At 47.3% G+C, this 23,407-nt stretch overlaps 1 protein-coding gene across 1 annotated transcript in view; it reads right to left on the minus strand.

Annotated features, from left to right (window-relative positions):
• Nucleotides 1-23,407, minus strand: part of LOC126523967 (chitinase-3-like protein 1) — a 273,036-nt gene that overhangs the window by 146,578 nt on the left and 103,051 nt on the right. The window contains exons 2-3 of the mRNA XM_050172367.3: nucleotides 14,187-14,237; nucleotides 12,351-12,497 (exon numbers count right to left, since the gene is read on the minus strand). Of these exons, the coding sequence (XP_050028324.2) occupies nucleotides 12,351-12,402 (52 nt within the window). The 5' untranslated portion in view covers nucleotides 12,403-12,497; nucleotides 14,187-14,237. The remainder of the gene's footprint in view (nucleotides 1-12,350; nucleotides 12,498-14,186; nucleotides 14,238-23,407) is intronic.

Here is a 23,407-nt window from a genome sequence, read left to right on the forward strand (position 1 = left end):
GGATCTTTAACGGCCGCCAGACGCGTTCCACGTGATATTTGCGGCCACAAGTGGCAGATGGTTGACTTTTGCCTTCTCGTGTTGCAGGGAGACTGTTCTGTCTGGTTAGATAATTTGTGGCTGTCAATCAGCGCAATTTCTCTTCCTTGTATCACAATGGGTGCCAACTTGTGCGCGATGTCGCGCGCAAATATCCACGTTTTTTGCCTGTACGTCACCTACGAGCTTCAGTCACATTCTTTTGGGTGACAGATCAACCGTAAACAAAGCCTCTTGTCTTAGGCCTACCCTGCTCCTACTATTCATGTGCATCCCCTTGCTTTCGCATTGCGAAAGACGCGAAAGGAAGCTCTCATGCAGTAACAGAATCTGTGAAGCAAGTTAAAGCCAATTTTGACCCGTGTACATGCGTATCTTTTTCCGGTGACCGCTATTCACGGCATAACAACTGTTAAAGGTTGTTATGCCATGTGTCTGCATGACGATATGTCTGCATCCATTGGAAGTTTCTTGAATGTCATCGATAGATCTGTCCGTGGTTTAGTGACACCAAATCTTGTGTAATCTGATTGTATACGCGACAGTAATTATGTCGTCCTTTCCGGAAGGCCTTCAATCTTCAACGAGTCATGTATAACAGCCGAAGCGCTTGACCCGCTGTATAGATTTTTGACGAGCGCCGAATGTTCTCGTCTTTATCGTTCTACATTAAATGTCACTTCCATTTAGGGGCACAAGTTCGCGCAATAAAGAGTTCGTATTGAGACACACAGGTATTGCTACTGTCTTCTACACCTTGACTAGTACGTGACGTCTCGTGGAGGTGCTTGGGCGTTCATGTACCGAATGCCCCCTCAAACTAGTTGTCGAAGACCGAGCAACGAAGACAATGGCAGCATCGCCCCCAATATCAAGCTAGCGCATACTAGAAAACGTGCCCCAGGAGTGCGCATTTCTACCCTAAACGACCAGGAATACCAAAGCCAAGCCTGACGTCACAATGACTGAAGCAACATGCACAGCAGCCAATGTCCTGCAGCAGCCAATGGTGCCACTTATTTTCCGTTGATCCTCGTGGGATATAACAGAAACCTGGTTTAAGACTTTCGAAGGGACCTCATCATTTAACAACCTGAATGCTGAGAAGTTGCCCCATGTATACTTCTGTTTTGAAGACGCCGTGAGGACATGGTTTAAACACCGAGAATTTCCCCAACCAACAAGGAACCTGTGTCCCTGAGGCATCGTCCGTACTTTCACAAGCGTCGTGCGCAAAGAGCGAACTGAAGCTCTGCTGGAAGCACGGATGTATCTACCAAATGAGAACGTTGCGATTTCAACCGAGGAAATTACGGGCGATTTTAAGAGGAAGCTTTAGCTCGAGTGCTCCTATCTAAATACACGTAAAAGGAAAATTCGTTTTTCTCGGCAACCACTGCACCAAATTTGACGAGGTTTGTTGCATTTAAAAGACAAATTTCAAATCTAGTGACTGTTGGTTTCGAATTTTTGAGTTATGTCGTCAATGTTTTAATAAAAATTGGCAAAAATTGAAAATTTTCAAAAAACGCAACTATCAAGTTTACAACTCTAACTCAACCACTAAAAATGATAATACAATTCTGCGAATTGCATCTAATAGTACATCTAAAGCGGACAAAATTCATATGTTACACATGAATATAAAAAAATTTAATCATAGGGAAATACAACTTTTGCAAAACCGTTGTAACCAACGTAACAAATTCACGTAAGATGTAAAATGACATACTGAATTTGTCCGCTTTGAATGATCTAATGGATGCCGTTTACAGAACCACGATATCAGTTCTTGATGCAGAGCTATGAATTTGTAAACTTCGTGCTTCTATTTTTTTCAAACGGCCAAATATTTGAAAATCGTTTTAAGAAAATTCAAGCCCTAAATCGAAATTCCGCTTCCAACAGTCACTAGAATTTAACTTTCTCTTTCAAATGCAACAAATTTCATCAAAATCGGTCCAGGCGTTATCTCATAAAAACGTTTTTGCGTTTTGCATGTATTTGAATAGGCCGCGTCGGAGTTGGGCCCGAGCTAAAGCTTCCTCTTAACCGGGAAAATTCTGTCACGCCGACCACGATATGCCCCAAAAAAAGAAGGTTCGTTTCCTTATCCATGGTGCAAAGCAAGAGCTCTTCATAGGGCTGATGCGCAACTCGCCAACGACCATACCTGCTCTTCTGGTAGAGGCGTCTTCGACTGAACAGACACTAGAAATGCGTCCCAGACAATTCAACCACCGTTTGATGTACGGAAGATGTTCCCATCATCGCCACCTGAAGCGGCATCAACTGCCGACATCGCCCGCAAAAAAATCAGCAGTCACTGAGAGTTCCTCAACTGGCGCAATCTCAGCCGGAAAGAATAACCTATGCCGCCGTAATCCGCAGTCATGTTTCCGCTTCAAGCTCCAGTCAAAGCCCAATGACGCCACAATTCTGCCCTGAGACGCCGCCACCGCCGCCGCCACACCGCCTGCCTGTCGGGCCGTGCAAAGCCCCCAGGAAAACGGGCATGGTGCATACCTTCGACCACCGCCTGTTGGGATACGACTGCGGAGTAACGAGCCATGTCAACTGCCGATGTCTATGCCGGCAGATGGGACTAGCAGGGTTCAGCGTTAATGCGTCGCGCCCGCCAGAAGGGAAACGACCACGGTACATTGCCGGCTGCTTGCGAGCATCTGAGTGGAAACCGCTACGATTTTCTCTTTCACCATCACCTGGTCGCTACCTTTCGCCGCAGCGACAACCGTATATTGGCCCAACCCGTGGGCGGTCAGTTAGCACATATTTGGACATCTAAAAGTTGCAACCGATGGAGGTGCAGTTGTTCATCGAAATGCCGTTGATACTTGGTCGTCGACGAGCACGCTTCAAGACCCAACTCGACCACGTAGCAACGGCACGCCGCCACCAAGACAAAGCCTTGAAGCCAGTACTTAGCTGCTTACAGAAGACCTGACGACGAGATGCAACAACAACGCGCCAATGTGACGCAGTCGTGATCCGACGCCGTAACCAAACCGCAACGCATGATGAACCACCAACCTTGACGCGCTTGTCGACGGTCACGAAGTTACTGCTGGTGTAGACACAAGGAGCTGACTGCTCCATCATCAGTATAATACTCGCAGCCAAGTTGAAGAAAGTCAAGAATGCATAAAACGGTTCCTATATTCTGACAGCTGGACGACACCTGATAAATCTGACTAGAATCCGCACGGCAGTAATTAAGTACATGACCGGACCTACCCTGTGACGTTCCTTGACTTCCAACGTTGTTCGCAAGACGTCCATGGGCTTCTTAAACCAACACGTCACAATCACCGACCTGAAATCTAAATCAATAACGCTATGCAAGACTATGTGATATGGCCGGAGAGCTACCTGAGTCACCATGCTTTGTGTGTGCTTGAAGATCAAGTTAGTATCCCGCCTCACTCCAGTATCATTACTTTCGGCACCAAAACACTGGCAGATGTAAAAGGCGTCATCGAAGGCGACCAACATATGATGATAGACCGCAAACTTTGCGTCCTAAGGCTAATTGCACAACTGCATGAAGAAAAAGCATAAGTAATGCTCGCCAACTTAAGCGAGTAGCACAAACATCTCAGCAAGGGCACGACAATCGCTTACACCGAGGAAATTGTGGAAACCATCAATGCATTTGTCTTGTAGGATTCTGCCGTATCTACCTCTCGACGGTAGCTATTCCCGAACAAGACTTCCACATCAATCCGAGTCTCTCCATGAGGAAGCAGCAACAGCGAAGAATTATTCTTCCCCGATAAAAAGACTGCTATTTGATGTCATCGAGGATCGGACTAACACCAGTTGCTAAGCGCAGCATAATAACCGAAGAATGTGTTCGGCCAGTACGTCAGAGACCGCACCGAGTTTTGATGCGGGAACGAGAAGCCATTAAGCAACAATTCAACGAAATAATATGCGGTAAAATCATTCAGCCTTCGAAGAGCGCCTGACCGTCTCCTGTAATTTTGGTAAAGAAAAAAGACGGAACCCTGCGTTTCTCCGTGATTATCATGGGCTGAACAAGATCACAAAGAAGGACGTATACCAGCGCCCACAGATAAGCCTCGCAATGGAACGGCTCCGCGACGCTATATTTATCATCGATGAACTTTAAGCCTGGCTACTGCCAAATAGAAGTCGACAAGAGGGAGCGCGAGAAGACCACCTTCATCACGCTGGATGGACTCTACGAGTTCAAGGTCATGCCATTCGAACTGTGCTCGGTAGCTACAACGTTGCAGCGCGTGATGGACACGGTGATAGCAGGGTTGAAGTGGCAGACCTGTCTCGCCTACATTGATGATAATATGTTCGTAGGGGATTTCGACTATCACCTTAGGCGGCTTGGGGACAGTACTAGACTAAAAAACTTAAAGCGCACAACCAGACGAGGATGATGACAATTGACGGGAGACGCGAGACGCACGAATACTAGAGGCCATCAAGTCGTTAAGGCTCTCTTTGAAGCCGGGAAGGCGTCGCTTCGCTTACAACGGGCTTCCGTTGCTCGGCCATGTGATCAGAAAATCTGGAGTCTGTTCAGATTTGCTCTGCCGCTGCTGACTTCATAATGAGCCCGCCGACAAGATCGGATGGCGCAGATTTCTCGCACTATGTGCCTATTACAGGCGCTTCTTCAAAAACCATACACGCATCGCTGGGCCTTTGGCATGTCTCACAAAATCCAACGTCGAGTTCAAGGGAGTAACACCGCAAATCAAAACATCCGAAGATCTTAAGCGACACCTGAATTCCCCACCAGAACACACCTTACTTCGTTACAGACGCCAACACCGAAAATCACAGCGATGGAAGTAGCCTAGGCCTCGGCACCGTCATAGTCAAAAAGAAAGGCAGATTTAACAGGGTCATTGCTTACGCCAGCTGGTCGCTGTCGAAAGCGGAAGCCAACTATTCTATGATCAAATAAATGACTTGCCGTCATTTGCGCTACTACAATATTCCGCCCCTACTTATACAGCAGGCCCTTCAAGGTCGTAACCAACCACCATGCTTTGTGTTGGCTTGAAAATTCAATGAACCCTTCAGAATGCCTCGCACATTAGAATCTCCGACTCTAGGAATTTGACACAACCGTAGTCTACAAATCTGGATGGAAGCACTGGGATGCTGACTGCCTATAACGCGCCCCCACAGACCCACCGCTGAAAGACGACGTGGATGACGACGCCTTCCTGGGAATAACAAGGGCGGAAGCCTTCGCTGAAAAGCAGCGAGCAAACCGCGGGCTAAAAATCCTCCCTAGAGCAAGGCCCTAGTTTTCCCTAGGGGATTTAGGCGTGAATAGTCTTCGTTTTCCCTGCAAAACGACGTCCTCATTAAAGACTTCTCACCAGTCCGCGCCAACTAATTTCTTCCTGTTCCCTCGGCACTGCGTCCAGAAATATTGCACGCCCTACGGGACGATCTGACCGCTGGGCGCCTCGGATTGTCCCAGACGCGATCTAGGATATAGGCATGGTATTATAGGCCGCGCCTGACCCCGACGCTGCACACTACGGCGAAACGCACCCGGGGCTGCCAGTGAAGGAAGACACAAAAAGAAAGGGCCAGTGGTATTACCGCATCTAATCGAGCCACCTCCCCAACCATTCCAGCAGATAGGAATGTAATTGTTGGGGCCATTTCCTGCGTCAACCTCCGGGAATAAATGGATCGCCGTAGATACTGACTACATTACCAGCTACGCCGAAACGAAAGGCTTACCCAAAGCTAGGGCTAGTGAAGTGGCGAAATCCTTCATGCAGAATTACGACATAGTGTCCAAGAAGTCATGATCATCGACAGACGAACTGCTTACATCCTGCAATACAGCCTGCAATAGAGCGAGAGAAATCAAGGCAGGACAACCGCCTACTACCCGCAAACGAATGGCCTTACAAAGCGCCTGAATAAGAATGTCGCCGACATTTTATCCATGTACGTGGACGTGGAACACAAGACCTGGGATACCGCCAATAAACTTCAATCATCATCAAGACCTGGGATACCGTCCTTCCGTAAGTAACCTTGGCTCAGAACACAGCAGTGCAAGAAAAAACGCCGATCACCTCGTTCTAGCTGGTTTATAGCAGGAAACCGATGACGACTCTCGACGCCATGCTACCACACATTACCGACGAAGGGAATATCGACGTCGCCACCTATTTCCAGCGTGCCGAAGAAGCTCGACAACTCACCTGCTTGCGCATCAAGAACCACGAAAGGACAGACAGCCAACCCTACAATCTTCGACGACGCTGCGTCGAATACCAGCCCAATGACCGTATTTGGACCCCGATACGCCGATGAGGATTTGTAAACTTTTGCGACGCTGATTCGTGCCCTACAGGATTACACGACGTATTGGAGAACTGGATAATGAGGTACTTCCGGACAGCATTTCGCAATCACAGCGGCAACGCGCACGACGTGGTGTCGTCCATGTGGTGCGTCTTAATGCATTCGACGTCTGCTGACCATCCTCTGGACTTTGTTTCATTGTTGCTTTGTTGTTGTGATTTTGTTGTCACTGTTTTTTTTACAGCGGAGCTGCTACACGCCACGTTCTGACGGTTTGTGTGTGCAGACAAAAAAGGATGGCGGCCACCCCAGAGCTAAAGGAGCGAAAGCATGAACAAAATCGTATCGCCGGGTATGCCCAAGCTGCGTTTAATCGCGACAAGTGTCAGAACGTATTGTGATAAAAATATTGTAATAAGGAAAGTAAAACTAGAATAGGCACTGTTCAGTACGAATTTCGGTATGACGTCACGGGCCCTCTAGGCAACCAACGTAACCTTATCTCAGGTCCCTTCGACCCGTGCCATGGGTACACTGCGTGCGGTGAGGACTGCAGAAGAACAGCGCGCCTAGGAAGAACACCGTCGTAAGCGGGAATGTGTGCGGCGACGGCGGGCGGCACTTAATGCCGACGAAGAGCGTGCCACAAACGCCAAGCGCATGCTACTGTAGTTGGATCCACCCCTACCGACTCCACTCCCATTGTAATTGTGGGGGATATCAACATAGACGTGTCTCGGTCAGATGGAAATTGGTATGCGGCGTTTCTCTTGGGATGGTCCGTCGTTCAATGTTATACAAACATCAGTGTACCCACGACGCGTCATCGGTCGTGTATAGACCTCACGTTGGCCAAGAAACTTCGCAGTGTTGCCAAACAGCCACTGGCCATGTGCCAGCGATGATAAAGCTATGGATAGCTTGGTAACAAAATACTAAATTCGAAAAAGCAAAGAAAAGGTGCAGAATCCGAAAAGCATTGAGCATGCAATTATATAAAACAAAAAAATTAAACAAAACGAAAATCATTGTTGTAAGAGTCTCTTATTTCAAACAGTGCATTTATTATCAGCCTATTCGTCACCGTTATACAGCTTCGATGGTCAGCCACCCTCAAAGAGTAGAATGGCTCTGATTTTCTTTTATGAATACGGGTACTCCTGCATTTCGCATTCGTGTTTGGAGCATCGCGCCGGTGCTTTTTACGAGGAGGGCATCAACAAGTGTACTTGTTCATCTTTTTCCGGTAACCGCATTTCTCCGGCTGACAAATGTTTAACTTTATCGCTCGGAGCAGGACGCGCCTGCATCTATCGGAAGTTTCTAGAAAGTTATACCTAGTTCTAACCGTTATCTGTTGTCACCGAACCTTGCATAATCTGACTGAAAGCCAGACGCGAATGGTGTAGAACTTTCTGGAAGGCACGCGGGCACCATTGATTACGCAGGACCCTTCGACGAGCCATGCATAAAAGCCAGCAAACATCAACCGCGGATTTTATTTTCGACGATCGCCAACTGTGCTCGCTGCTATAGTTGTGCTTTCATTGTCACTTGCACGAGTTCGTTCCATGAAAAGTTACTTTTGTGGTACAGAGTTATTACTACTGTATTCTTCACCGTTACTACTACGTGACAATATGCAAGGCAAATGGACAGCTGTGGCTCATCGGATGAACGATAGAATTACAAGGAATAATCGCATTGTCGAGGGACTTCGCGAGGCTGATCACGAAAGTTATACAAAGAGAACAAATCGGCAAGAATCTGTATGCTAATCATCTCAAGAGAGAAGCTGGCGATATGGAACAGGCACATAGTTTTTACTAGCGTCGACCCGGTTGTCAACGTCTGATCAATTAGTTTCTTACTTTTAAATTGAAAATGGAAGCCCTGTATAACACGCACAAGCTTGAATGGCTGGAGTCGCCAAAAGTTTGGCTTCAAGAAGGTTTTTTGGCGAAAGTTGAGTTGGCACCGAAAATGGCGCGAGAGTTCACTGAGAGCAAGAGCACAGACGACGCTTTGGTTTCCGTAGGCTTCACAAACTTGATCAAGATGGAAGAGTTAGCAGTTCTATTACACCACGGTTGCTGTGGTTCAAATTTCGTAAGGCGAATAATGATAGCTCGAGTGGCATTGAGTGACCAAACACAGGAATCAGTCATCCATAGTTTCAAGTTTGTTGCTCTTTGCCAACTTCCGCACCAAAACCATAAAACTGACATTCCAAAAGTAATCATGCCCTGTTTACATCACCAGTATCGAAACGTGGCATTCGGAGGATTTCGTCACAGCAGTGACACTCTTTCTTTGTCATCGTCGTTTTTAGTTATCGCGAAGACTGAATTGGCGTCGAGGTGATTGCCTAATTATTGCGACTAACGAACCATACTACCCCTCTCTAATTCCGACATACTTATCTCTCGAAACAGTGTGTGCCTCATGTCATATTGGCCATGTGGTTTGTGCCGTTGGCACTTGCTATCGACCCTCCAACACGCACTCGGAATTCACCGATGCTTTAAGTGACGCGATCGACCAAGCTAAGCATAAATTTGCTACTTCTTTTTTCTTCTTAGGTGATGACTTGTATTATCCGGAAACTGACTGCTCCATTCTAGCTACCCGCAGTCACATTATGAAGCCTGAATATTGACACGTGTACTTGTTTGTCTTTGTCGGGCGGCACGTTTCGCCGCCTAACAAATGTTATTGCACAGCGCAGAACGCGCCTGCATTTATCGGAAGTTTCCGGAATGTTATCGATACTTCCATGCGCTGTCTGTGACTGAACCTTGTGTAATCTGATCGCATGTGTGCGCGACGCGAATAATGTAGAACTTTGTGGAAGGCACGCGGGTCCCAGCGATTACTCTGGAACATTCGAGGACTGATGTATAAAAGTCGACGCGCTCGATCCTTCTGGGTGGAGGTACGGGCGGGTGTAGCTCAGATGTCACGTAGTAGTGACGCTGAAGAAGGCAGCCAAACTGTGATTATAGAAACTAGTGTTTTATTGGGCGAACTTGTGCCCTCAAAAGGAGGCTACACTCAAAGAACAACGATAGCGGCGAACACACTCGGCGATCGTCTAAAATCTGATCAGCGGGTCCAGCGCGTCGGCTTTTATACAGCAGTCGTCGAATGTTCCAGAATAATCGCTGGGACCAGCGTGCCTTCCACAAGTTCTACATTATTCGCGTCGCGCACACATGCGATCAGAATAAACAAGGTTCGGTCCCAGACAGCGGAGGGAAGCATCGATAACATTCCGGAAGATTTCGATACATGCAGGCGCGTCCTTCGCTGTGCGATAAAATTTGTTAGGAGGTGAAACGTGTCGCCCGCTAAAGACAAACAAGCACACGTGTCCATATGTTCGCTTTGTTCAGTTACTCCTGTATCACAACATAGTACAATTTGTCCCTTAATCTACGAGGAAGGATCAGGTCCCAGACGTCGTCTTAACCAAGTCTTAAAATTGCCAACACACACGTACTCGAAAAAATCAGTGATCTGTCCATTGTTGTGTCTGCCTTCCGCACGCGAAGCAAAACAAAGGTTAAAAAACAACTGCTGGACTACGCGCCTACCGACTAAATAAAGACGAATAAAATGCTACCAGCTTTTGCAAACAATTTAAACATTTTTTGACAGTACTATTAATTAAAGCTGGTACTTGTTTCAGGAAAAGCTAAAAGAAATCAAAGCTACTTTTTTTCTGAATGTATACAAATAGTACAGTGACTGATCGCCCTTGCTTTACCCGAGTCGTAAAACATTGAGCAAGTGGAAAATAATTTAGAGGAAAGCGAGTCCGTAAACTGTTCTCAAGCTTGGGAAGACTGTCACAACCTTGCCAGTTTGACAAAAAGTGCCGTTTTCCAAGATAACGACCAATACGCTAATGAAACTCCCTGACCCATTGAAGAAGGGTACTAAAACGTTTTGTACAATATTGACGCCTGAAAATATCCACTCTATTCTTCACTATAAAGACGAATATCTAAAGAAACGCTCTCCCTAACGTAATGAAATGGGCTCTAAAAACTTTGGAGCCTAATGAATACTAAAAATACCTAGTTCATTCTTCAGGCCAAAGACTAATATCATAACGAAGCACTCCCTAACCTGGTGAAAAGGAACCCTAATATTGTTGGAGTACAATAAGCTCTAAAAATATCCACTCAATAGTGTAATTGACGAAGGAACATGGTGGGACTTTACCTATAGCCCACTGTGCTGAAAATTGAACAAGCATTTTAATAAGGTTTGCGCTAGTCAACCTGAATAAATTATTCAGTGAAGCTGTCACGCCTAACCTTTGCCCATCCTTTCCCAGAAATCTTAATCACGGAACACGGTGTATCACAATACTAGTCAAGATCATTATGGCATCCGTGGTAAACTGCTGCCATCATCACGCTAATGTACTCACAATAATTTTTCTAGGAATCCCTTGATTCTGTCTGTCTACCATACGACTGGAAATCTGCTTACCTGGTACCTGTACTTAAATCTGGTAACAGTAATCACCCTATCAACTACAGGTCAACTTTACTCACGTCAAGCTCGTGTAAATTACTCTCGAATATCATATACGCACTGATCATTTCAGCAAAGAACGATTTGCTTCTTAACATTCAGCATGGTTTCCGGGAAACGCTACCATGTCAAATGCATTTTGAGCATGTAGGAGACCTGCGGACAGCACTGCGCACATCGGTTTACATTGATGCCATCTTCCTTGACTTCTCTAAAGCTCTCGACCATAATCAGCGCTTCCATCACAGAACAGCTTCGTGAATCGAAGAGTTTCTTAACAATCAATACCAGTCAGTCGAGCTTCGCGAATGCATTTGTAATCTGGCTGGTGTACCGCCTGAGGTCCCACAGGAGAGCTCCGTGGGAAATTCAACGTATGAGTAAGTTAAACCTCTCCCTTTCTTAATTCCACTAGGGCCTCTAGGTATGGAAATAAATAAATAAATAAATAAATAAATAAATAAACTTGCAGCGATGACGTACTTTTTGTGAAACGTAATTCTCTAATATAGATATAGACGAACTGCTTCTGCTGTGGAGCAATGCGCAATTTCTTTGTGCCCATATTGCATCCTGAACGCGTTGCATACATTTATCATAGGACTGGGCTCTCACTACTTGTAATAGAAAAAAAATCCAGACACTCTTCATTCATTTAACTTCTCATTCAAAGTTTTCCTTTCATTAGTTTTTCCCTGAGCCACTAGTACATGTTTAAAAAGACTTCATTTCTCAAACAATGTCGCCTCCTAAAACTTCACGGTGCCAATCTTTTTCGGCAGAAGTTCATGTGCCAGCAAACATCCCAACTGTGACCGTACTTTGCGACGCTGCTTCCTAGGATACGCCAAATGATTGACGGCGACATACCTTAGCCACCAGCTGCTTTGGTAGGCTACTCTAGTTGCTCGTCATAAAAGAACCCGTTAGTCACACATTTAGTAATGCACTCATGCCAGAACGCCCGGTAGGAATCTAGGATAGTGCCTTACGGTAAATGTAAACGTGTGATACAGTGACTGGTGCTAATGAAGAATATACGCCAACTGAAGAGGATGTCAGAGGACAACATGACTGGTGAGGGGTGGGCTCCACTTGGACGCATCTAGCCCTTTGTACAGCGTCATTAGCGATTTTGTTGTTTGCCGAGTAGACCACTGAAACGCTGGAGGCAATGGGCTGCTGTGCTTACTTACAAATATACTACGAGCATTCTCTGTTATGCAGCGGATGAAAATTGCTTTCATTTCAACTTTCGCTCAAGGCTTCAAACATTCCAGATGAAAGCGCCAGCTCCTGTAGCCCTTTCAGAGCCCGTTACCCAGTTCGGCCTGTGTGGTATCGGGGAAATTCCGAGTCAGAATGACAAAGAAGAGCTAGTTGAGGATGGGTTTAGGAAGCGTACATGGAGACTAACGTGCCTGGCTCTGTGGACTGTCCTGGCGGAGTTTCGGACGTTGAACCCACCGGCATCTCTTCGCTCTTGTTCAGCGCTGCTGATGGTGCCTTTTCAACATCCGTGTTTGGAGGTGGCGGCAGCGTATGTGGCGGTACTGGTGGCTCCGCACCTGTGAATAGTGGCGCAAGTGAAGGGAGTACTTAACATAGGTTTGCTAAGGAGTACTTAATGCTTATCCACCCTCACCCCCCCTCTTGTGTTATCAGTAAAACATACAGAACTTGAATATGGGCTAGCGGTCGGGCACCTTGTCGACGCCACTCTGATTTTATTTAGTTGCTGAAGGGGGCGCTTTCACCTATAATAGAAATTGTCGTCATTGTCAACTGCCCTTCCATTCCATCAAGATAAGTGCTGAGTACGTATTTTCCTGTGAGCAATGCGAATATATAAAGAACCACGCGGATGGCGACGTACGTCACCCTTTTACGTCCTTTTCGCGGTATATTCCTATTTTACGCATTACCGACACCACTGCTCCTCTATCCGTTAACACAAGGCGGACGTCAATTAAAATCTGGCGACTGCTTAAGGTTTCCGTTTCCTTATCGCCACAAATTCCACCGCTTCACGCGCATAGTCTCATTCCTTGATCACGTTAGAACCCTCTTCGCGCTGTTGACAGACTTTCTCTCGTGAACTGCGATGCCATAGGCTTCCGCTCTTCGTGTATGTCTCCTCTTCAGTGCGCCAAGTAACACAATGAAGTTTTGCACGCACCTCTGTGAATATCGTCTTATAACTCTTGCCACAACCGAAAACACTTCACGATGTTTAGTTTGCAGTCATGCATAAAAATTCCAGGTAATGAAAGTGGTAGCGGCAATGACAAAGCAGGAGTCTTATATTGTGCTCTATAATATTTCGGAAACTTGATGAACAGGACTTTCGGTAGCATCTAATCCTAGAGGTGGAGGAATATCAACATTGTCGAATACGAGTTCTATACTAATTGTATAATATCGAGTAGAATATTCAATAGTCCAACCCAGGCGCATATATTTAACACAGGCTTATTAATTTCGGCATAATTAGGCACCACTCTTTAACAACTAGCGAAAAAAAGATAAACTAAACACGAAAATTAGGATCAGCTTCAAACGCAGTATCACTGATTGCGATCAGAATAACTGCAATATTAGTCTCTCAACATTTGTATAGGCCGGTTGCAAACGAGCTTTCCAAGAAGGAATGGCTGCTGTGTGACTTCACTTTTATAAAAGACTAAAGTAATGATGGTTCAACAAAGATCAGAAATAGTGGTAAAAAATAAACAATGCTTGTGAAGCACCTGTACACCACCGAAACATTTTAAAAGTCCGATGCGAGGAAAACATCGCCAGTTGTAGCCGAAAAGATAAAACTGCCACATGACTAGACTGCAAGGATCACAAAATTACAAGCCAGGAGCGAAAATGCCAGGTTGTCATGCAGGCTTTCACTGCTAAATCGAAAATAGAGCTTGCACTAGCCATTTCGTTTCTGCATTAGTTTAAAAACATTTGTCGCTTTTTCACTTCCAATAACTTGCTGTACGTTATTTAGCCGACGCAGCACATTACTCCGGCCATGCGAAATATGTGGTTTGTGCTGATGTTCGTAAATAACGAAAATTTCATTTTCAAGTCAGAATATGAACAGAAAATGCGTTATATTTCTTTCATATTCGTAACTTCAATATTCACGCATCTCGAGTGGACACGCTTTCGAGCTGCTTTGGAAAAACCACAAAACAGGCAAGGTGCCTCCCAACATATCGCACTGAAATATAACATACGTTATGAGAATCAACACTCACGTGGGAGATGGGGTGTCCTCGCCGACCTTTGCGGAGTATCGAACGCTGTAACTGGGAAAAGATTCGTTCATGTAAATGTGCACATTGTGCTGAAGAATGTCTCTTTCTCGAGCAGGCCATATACGTTAAAGGTCATATTATGGCCACGTTTAGCATGCCATGTAACACGGAGGCTAGATTACCGGTGTACCAATAGCGTTACAGAACGGGTGCCAAAAGAAGGAAAGCGCAGTGGAGGACGGCAGAAAATTATGTGACGTGATGAAATTAGGAGAAATGCAGGCGCAATTTGGAATCAGGTAGCGCGAGACATGGCTAAAAGGAGATCACTGAGAGAGGCCTTCCTCCTGCATTGGGACATAAAAATAGGCTGAAGATTGTGAACATGACCATGATTATGATCTCCATAACTACCTTGCCATGTACGTGCGAATGTTAGAGGAACCAATTATACATGCTGATGCCTTCAGACGATGGAAATTACCATTCTCTGTCTTGGCGAATTCGCTTTGCTTATAGAAATTGCGGGGTATGGCACGTACATTGACCATTAATTAAGTCTATGCCAGTATATTTAAGTGCTTAAAAGGATCACACAAAGAAGTTAAGACGCATTAAAGTCTCTTAAGCCACCTGAATATGCAAACGCCACGCACACCGGTATTACTGATAGCACGTTTCAGTGATCCCGACAATGAAATTCCAGCTGAAACAAAAAAATGCGGCACCTAGAACGGCAGAAACCTGCGGTAGTAATTGTGCACTGATCTTTCAATTTATTTCAGAAGTGATCATTGAATGTTTAACTCTTTCCTGACCATGGGGGAAATAGGTGCTTTTTGCTGGTTAGGCCAAATATCTTTTTCTGAAGGAATTACTCAGTTCAATATTTTATGTAATACATAAACAAAAAGCAGAATAAATGCAGTTTTCACGCATAAAAGCTGTATTAGCAAGATGAATGTCATAAAAGAGATCTAAATAGCCATAATCAAGATGGTGGGATAAAATTAAACAATGTTTTTACAAACATTGTTTAATTGTTGAGCTTGTATATACTAAGGAAAAGATGTAAAAAAAAATTAGGAGAAATACAAGATGTATTGATGTAAAATACGCATAATATCCCTAAAAATGAAAAATTTTCATTCAGCAGGTTTTCGACTGCAAGCAAGCACTACAAGTTTGGCGTGCCAGGCTGCCGCCGCCGATAATCCGGGATGTGTTGCGTCGTCTTCCCCCTCGGAGTCCAACGAAAACACAGCAACCTCAGACTCGGTGATGCCCGATCAACAGATAAAATATGCCGCAAACGAAGCGGAATCACGAGATCTGCGATCTCTCGAAGCGCGCGCACCGCTCCCTGAGGCTGCCTTTTGTGCTTGATACTTTGACAATCTTGAAAACTTAGGAGTGCTTTAAAAAGCTAACACCTTGCGGGAAAACAAAAATATTATTCTCCTCCTTCAGGTCGCATATGGCGTAGAGTGACCGTTGAGCGGCGCGAAAGGTCCCGAAAACGGCATTTCAAACTGTCAAAAGCAATCGGCCATTTCTGCGTGATACTTTTACGACCCTGAATACTTGGGACTGCGTTAAAAACATACTTTCTGAGGAAAAAGAAGAACTGCTTAGAAAACGAATACGCAATTCTCCTCCATCAGGTCCCATATCGGCAGAGTTTCCCGTGTCTGGCACGAAAGGTCTGGAAAGCGCCGTTTCAAGCCATGAATAGCAGGCGGCCATTTCCGCTTGATATTTTTACGACCTTGAATACTTGTGACTGCCTTAAGAATTCATACCCAGTGGGGAAAAAAAACACGAACTGTTTAGAAAAAAAAAAAATACAATTCTCCTCCTTAGGCCCCATATGGGCATGGTGTCCCGTCACTGGCATGAAAGATATCGAAAGCAGCGTTTCAAACCATCAATAGCAGGCGGCCATTTTTGTTTGGTACTTTGACAAACTTGAAAATTTGGGAGTGCGGTAATAATTATTACATTGCGAAGAAAAAAAGCGAACTGCTTAGAAAACAATATTGCAATTCTCCTCCTTCAGAACCCAAACGGGCAGTGTCCCGTGAACGGAGTAAAAGGTCTCGAAAGCGGCATTTCGAACCATAAAATGCAGGCGGTCATTTTTGCTTGATACTTTGACGATCTTGAAAACTTCGGAGTGCGATAAAAATAACTGGATTGCGAAGAAAAAGAGAACTGTCCTGAAAAAGATATAATTTTCCTCCATCAGGATGCATATGGAGCATGGTGTCCTGTGAGCGGCGTGAAACGTCGCGAAACCGGTGTTTCATACCATCAATACCAGGCGGCCATTTTTGCTCCATAGTTTGATGACCTTGAATACTTGGGAGTGCATAAAAAATTCATACCTTGCGGGGAATAAACGAACAGCTTAGAAAACAAAACTACAATTCTCCACCTTCAGCACGCATGTGGCGTAGTGTGTCCCGTGAGCGGCGCGGAAGGTCTCGAAAGCGGCGATTCGAACAATCAATAGCAGGCAGCCATTTTCGCCTGATACCTTCACGACCTTAAATACGTGGGGCTGCATTAAAAATTAATACCTTGCTGAGAGAAAAAAGAACTGCTTGGAAAAGAATATTACAATTCTCCTCCTTCAGCCCCCAAAAGGGCAGTGTCCCGTGAAGTGAGTGAAAGATCTCGAAAGCGGCGTTTCAAACCTACAATAGCAGGCGGTCATTTTTGCTTGAGACTGACGATCTGGAAAACTTGGGAGTGCGATAAAATTTAATACATTGTGAAGAAAAAAAACGAACTGCTCAGAAAGGAAACATATAATTCTCCTGCATCAGGTCCCATGTGGCACATGGTGTCCCCTGAGAGGCGCGAAAGGTCTCGAAAGCTACGTTTCTAACCATCAATAGCAGGCGGCCATTTCTGCTTGATACCTCGACGATCCTGAATACTTGGGACTGCATTGAAAATGCTTACCTTGCGGGAAAAAAGCTAACGATTTAGAAAAGAAACATCCTCTATCAGGTCTCATATGGCACATGGTGTCCCCTGAGCGGATCGAGAGGTCTCGAAAACGGCGTTTGAAACCATCAATGGCAGGCGGTCATTTTCGCGTGATACCGTTACGACCTTGAATACTTCGGACTGCATTAAAAATTAATACCTTGCTTAGAGAAAAACGAACTGCGTGGAAAATAATATTAGAAATCTCCACCTTCAGGACGCAAATGGGCCGAGTGCCCTGTGACTCGCGCGACAGACTTCGAAAGCGGCGTTTCAAACCTACAATAGCAGGCGGCCAGTTTTGCTTGATACTTCGATATGTTGAAACCTTGGGATTGCGTGAAAAATTATTACCTTGCGGGAAAAAAGCGAACTGCTTAGCAAACAAACAAAAAATTGGAGGACGCCGCTTCAAGAGTGGAACGCGATAGCGTTATCGCACCCCGTTGGCACAACCCACTCATTCTCTCGACGTGCTCTTGACGCGACAAACAGGAGAAGCAGGCAAGTGGCGCGCCACCTGTCGGGGCAACGCCGTACATTGCGAGGAGGGCATCTGTGTTTGCCGCAAGATGACTCTGCGTGTGCGCCAAGCACAGAAGAAATGTAGCGCAAACGTACTTCGCTACTCGTTTAACTGCGACTTGTGTAATTTACAGGCTCATAATTACCGATATACACCACAGTATCAGTTTCTAACTCGTTTCAGTTTCTGCAGCTCGTTTCTCAGGCAATACCGCATTCACTAGAGGCGCGTCTTGTCCCGCTTTAATCATCGAAATCATGGCTGAGCGGTAGCGTCTCCGTCTCACACTCCGGAGACCCTGGTTCGATTCACAGCCAGCCCATCTTGCAAGTTGTTTTTATTTATGAATTGCCTTCCATGATTTTTCTTTCACGGCCAACGCCGCCCACACCTACGCCGACCACAGCGGCTTTTCTGCGACACGAGCTTCTTAACCCATTAAAGACCAGCGTGACCATATGGTCACGTTAGCCTTCACAGTAGATTTCAATTAAGATTAACAAAGCGGCACCAAAATCGCCTTTGACGAGCCGTTTGACAGATTAGAGTTCCCTTTATGGATACCAAGTGGCAGCAGCTGTCAGTCGTCTTGTGGGAGGCCCTCGCAAAAGCGAGTAGCGTTGCCGTGCATCGCTCCAAGGGGTAAGTTTTTTTTTTCAATAATTGTTTAAGCAATAGTCAGATATCCTTACCTTCGTATTGCCCTTTGAATATGTAACCTTCGATGAGCATTTGTGAAATATTAATGTTTGATTTATCCATGAACGAACGTGCTATCTTGCGCGTTGCATATGGTCACGCTGGGCCTTTAGGCTACCGAACTTTTTATTTTTTTAACTGCATTCTCATCTCTTGCACGTCTGCTGCCGCGTTCTCGCAGTGGTTATTTTTTATTTTATTGTCTGAATAGGTTGATGTTGGAAAAAATAGCGAAGATAGTCGTAGAGGAAGATGACGTCGTGTCAGTGATTTATATTATTACGATATGCTAAAGCGATGCTCAAGAAATGAGCCGCCGCGAGAACGACGACGAGGTTGGTCGGTGCGCTTGGCGCGAGCGAGTGTCAGCCTGGCGCCTGGCTCCAGTGTAAATAGCCTGTAAATAGCCTCTTCTGTCTGTGTCTTTAAACACGCAACATTCTGGTGGAGGTCAGCGATCCCCGTCCTCACCACGGAACTCAGAAGTGGTCGGCACACCGAGCTTGTCACCATGCCTCCCGGTGACGCGCCCACCTCTGCAACGGCTTCGGCATGTCCCACTGCTCCCATCGTCACGGTCGCCCCACATCGCGACCCAGGTGTGTTCTCTGGCCTCGAGGGCCAGGATGTTGACGACTGGATCAAACTCTATGAACACGCCAGTGCTAATTACAGGTATGACCCGACGATTATGCTCGCCAATGTCATCTTTTATCACGGCGGCACCCCACGCGTGTGGCACCAAACGCATGACGACGAGTTAGCCAGTTGGGACAATTTCAAAGAGAAGCTACGGGAACTGTTCGGCGACCCCATTGGGCGCAAGGTTGCCGCGAGAAAGGCTCTTGCGTCTCGTGTACAGTCATCTACGGAGCCGTACGTTTCCTACATCCTCGACGTCTTAGCTCTATGCCGCAAAGCTGACGATGGTATGTCCGAAGCCGATAAAGTGTCACATATTCTAAAAGGCATCGCCGACGACGCTTTCAATTTGCTTGTTTTCGGCAACGTCTCGACTATCGACGCCATCATCAAAGAATGCCGTCGCCTTGAGCAAGCTAAGAGCCGCCGTATTACACACCACATCACACGGCTACCCAACACTGCTGCTACGTCGACATGTGAGGGTCGACCACGTCAGACCACCGCCTCTGACGACGTCACCAGTATTGTTCGCCGCGAACTCGAGGCCACCTGTTCGCCAGCTTTCTCCACGACGCCTCCCGATCCGCCAGCAACCACCATTGCGATGATCCAGGCCGTCGTCCGACAGGAATTTCAGAACATGGGTCTGAACTCTGTGTGTTCCACGTTTCAACCCAACGTTTCCCGGTTCTCTAGCGGCCCTCCTCGTCCTCGGCAGTCCTTTTCCGCCACATCTCGCCGCAACCCGTCCGATTGGCGTACCCCTGATGACCGTCCGATCTGCTTCCACTGCTGTCGCATCGGCCACGTCGCTCGTCACTGCCGCAACCGATGGCCGCCAACTCCTCGGACATACACCGCCGCTTATTCCCGCACCTTTGGACCTTCCGTTCCCTATACCAGCCGCCATGAATCCACTGCCGCTGATGCTCCTGCTCTGAACCTTCGGTACAGCCGCTCGCCCTCACCTCGACGCCGTCAGTCTCATTCGCCCCAACCCCGTCGCTTCTCTTCGCCGCCTGTCGCCTCCCGGATCCAGCCGGAAAAGTAGGCACTGCAGCTTCTGGAGGTGAAGCTGCTTTATCGACCCTGCCCTCAAATCCTCTGCTCACGTTACCCACGAACCGAAACCTTCTTGACGTTGACGTTGACGGCTATCCTGTCACGGCTCTCATCGATACAGGAGCACATCTTTCAATTATGAGTGCTGCCTTCCGACGACGACTCAAAAAGCTCCTCACCCCAGCGTCGGCCCGCTGCGCATGGCGGTACTGTGCCTATCATCGGCATGTGTACGGCACGCGTCAGCATCGCCGGCCGCCACACTCCTGTCCTCTTCACCGTAATTGCTCATTGCCCCCACGACCTCATTCTCGGCCTCGATTTTCTCTCCGCACATTCTGCTCTTATTGATTGCTCTTCCGGTACCCTTCGCCTTGAGTTGTCGATGCTCGCAGAACCTTCTGACGCACCCCACTGCCGCTTACGTCCCACCGGTTTTCTTCGCCTGCAGCCAAAGTCAATAGCCTACATTGAACGGTTTTCTTTCCCACCAGTTCCTGATGGCGAGTACCTCGTCACTCCTCTGCCCGACATTCCAATAAGGTATGACGTTACAGTGCCTCACAGTGTACTTCATACTACTGGGAACCGCACTCGAATGCCTGTCTGCAACTTTGGATTGGCAAAGCAAATTCTACCGCAAGGTATTTGCCTTGCCACCGTTGATTGTCTCGGCGACCAATACGTGGCAGCGTTAGCGACCGATCATTCTCGCGAGCTTAGCAGGCCCCTCGCGCCAGCCTCGGGTGCCGATCCCAATATAAAGAAAATGGTTGCAACGGACCTGTCCTCGGCGCAGGCTGAAGAGCTTTGCCAAGTATTATCATCCTACCGAGCTATTTTCGACATCGACGATCGCCCTTTAGGCCAGACGCTCGCGGTGAAGCATCGTATTCTTACTGGCGATGCTACGCCTATTCACCGACGACCGTATCGAGTTTCTGCGTCAGAACGCCGAGTAATTCAAAACGAAGTCAACAAAATGCTCAATAAAAACATCATTGAGCCTTCTTCGAGTCCCTGGGCGTCACCTGTGGTGTTGGTTAAGAAGAAAGACGGCACGTGGCGCTTCTGTGTAGGATACCGTCATCTGAACAGCATTACAAAGAAGGACGTCTACCCGCTCCCACATATAGACGACGCCCTTGACTACCTGCACGGTTCCAGCTATTTCTCGTCTATTGATCTTCGTTCGGGGTACTGGCAGATTGCTGTTGACGATATGGACCGCGAAAAAACCGCGTTCATCACACCTGACGGCCTATACCAATTTAAAGTAATGCCGTTTGGATTATGCAACGCCCCTGCCACTTTCGAGCGTATGATGGACTCCTTGCTCCAAGGTTTCAAATGGTCCACATGCCTCTGCTACCTCGACGACGTCATCGTCTTCTCGCCAACGTTCGACGCTCACCTTGAACGTCCCACAACTATACTTGAGGTATTTCGAAAGGCGAAGCTGCAACTTAACTCGCCCAAATGTCGTTTTGGCCACCGGAAAATTACTCTTCTGGGCCATCTCGTTGATGCTTCCGGAGTACATACACCCTGATCCCGACAAAACTCGCGCTGTCAGAGAGTTTCCGGTTCCGAAGACAGCCGCAGACGTTCGAAGTTTTGTGGGGCTATGCTCGTACTTTCGTCGTTTTATTGAAGATGTTGCGGCAATTGCTAGACCCCTCACTAATCTTTTGAAGAAAGGCGTACAATTCTCGTGGGGTACTGCCGAAGCCGCCGCCTTCTCTCGTCTCGTTACTCTTCTCTCCTCACCACCCATTCTCGCCCACTTCGACCCTGATGCCCCTACGGAATTGCGTACAGATGCCAGCGGTCATGGCGTAGGTGCCGTCTTAGCCCAGCGTCAGCGTGGCCAGGATCGCGTAATTGCTTATGCGAGCCACCTCCTCACACCATCGGAGCGCAACTATTCCATTACGGAACGAGAATGCCTTGCTGTAGTCTGGGCGGTTGCGAAGTTCCGTCCTTACCTTTACAGTCGCCCTTTTTCCGTAGTAACTGACCATCATGCTCTCTGCTGGCTCTCTTCGCTAAAAGATCCTACAGGTCGGCTTGGTCGCTGGGCTTTGAGGCTACAAGAATTTTCATATTCCGTGGTGTACAAGAGTGGCCGCCTGCACCAAGACGCTGACAGCTTGTCGCGTTACCCTGTTGACGACTCTGACTCCTCTAATATTGCCAGTGCTTCTTGCGTATTCTCGGTATGCCAGCTGCTTCATTTCGCCGACGAGCAACGCCGTGACGCCTACATCAGAGCACTCATCGACCGTTTTGAGCACTCTCCGGCCGATGCTACTCTACGCCTCTTCGTCCTCCGCGACGGTACTCTGTACCGTCGTAACCTTCATCCGGACGGCTGAGTTCCTGCTTGTAGTACCTAAACACCTCCGCTCCATCGTTATAGAAGAGCTCCACGACGCACCAACGGCAGGACATCTCGGCATATCTCGAACCTATGACCGTGTACGTCGCCGTTTTTTCTCGCCTGGTCTTGGCCGTTCCGTACGACGTTACGTCGCCGCTTGTGAAGTTTGCCAACGACGCAAGAAGCCTTCCCAGCTCCCCGCAGGTTACTTTCAGCCGCTCGACATTCCTGCCGAGCCCTTTCATCGTGTCGGCTTAGACCTTCTTGGCCCATTTCCGGAATCTACATCAGGAAACAAGTGGGTTGTAGTCGCGGTGGACTACGCGACCCGCTACGCCGTAATCCGTGCTCTTCCGACCAGTTGCGCAACTGATGTTGCGGACTTCCTCCTACATGATATTATTTTGATGCATGGTGCTCCGCGTCAATTGCTAACAGACCGTGGCCGTACGTTTTTGGCCAAAGTCATCGACGACATCATGCGTGCCTGCTCAATACGTCCCAAGTTTACCACCTCCTACCATCCCCAAACGAACGGTCTCACTGAGCGCTTGAACCGCACCCTTACAGACATGCTATCCAAATACGTTTCCGACGACCACCGTGACTGGGACCTGGCTCTACTTTACATTACCTTTGCATATAACTCTTCCCGTCTCGAAACTGCTGGCATTTCCCCGTTTTACCTCTTGTATGGCCGCGAACCAACGCTACCACTGGACACTGTGCTTCCGTCCGCCACAGCTTCCACTAGCGCTTATACCCGTGATGCAATCGCCCATGCTGACCACGCTCGCAAACTTGCGCGCAGTCGTCTACAAGTGTCCCAAGACAAGCAGAAGCAACGCTACGACCTCTGTCACCGTGATGTCCATTTTGTGCCCGGCAGCCTCGTGTTGCTTTGGTCAC

The sequence above is a fragment of the Dermacentor andersoni genome, chromosome 6 (genome assembly GCF_023375885.2).
Source record: "Dermacentor andersoni chromosome 6, qqDerAnde1_hic_scaffold, whole genome shotgun sequence".
NCBI lineage: Eukaryota > Metazoa > Arthropoda > Arachnida > Ixodida > Ixodidae > Dermacentor > Dermacentor andersoni.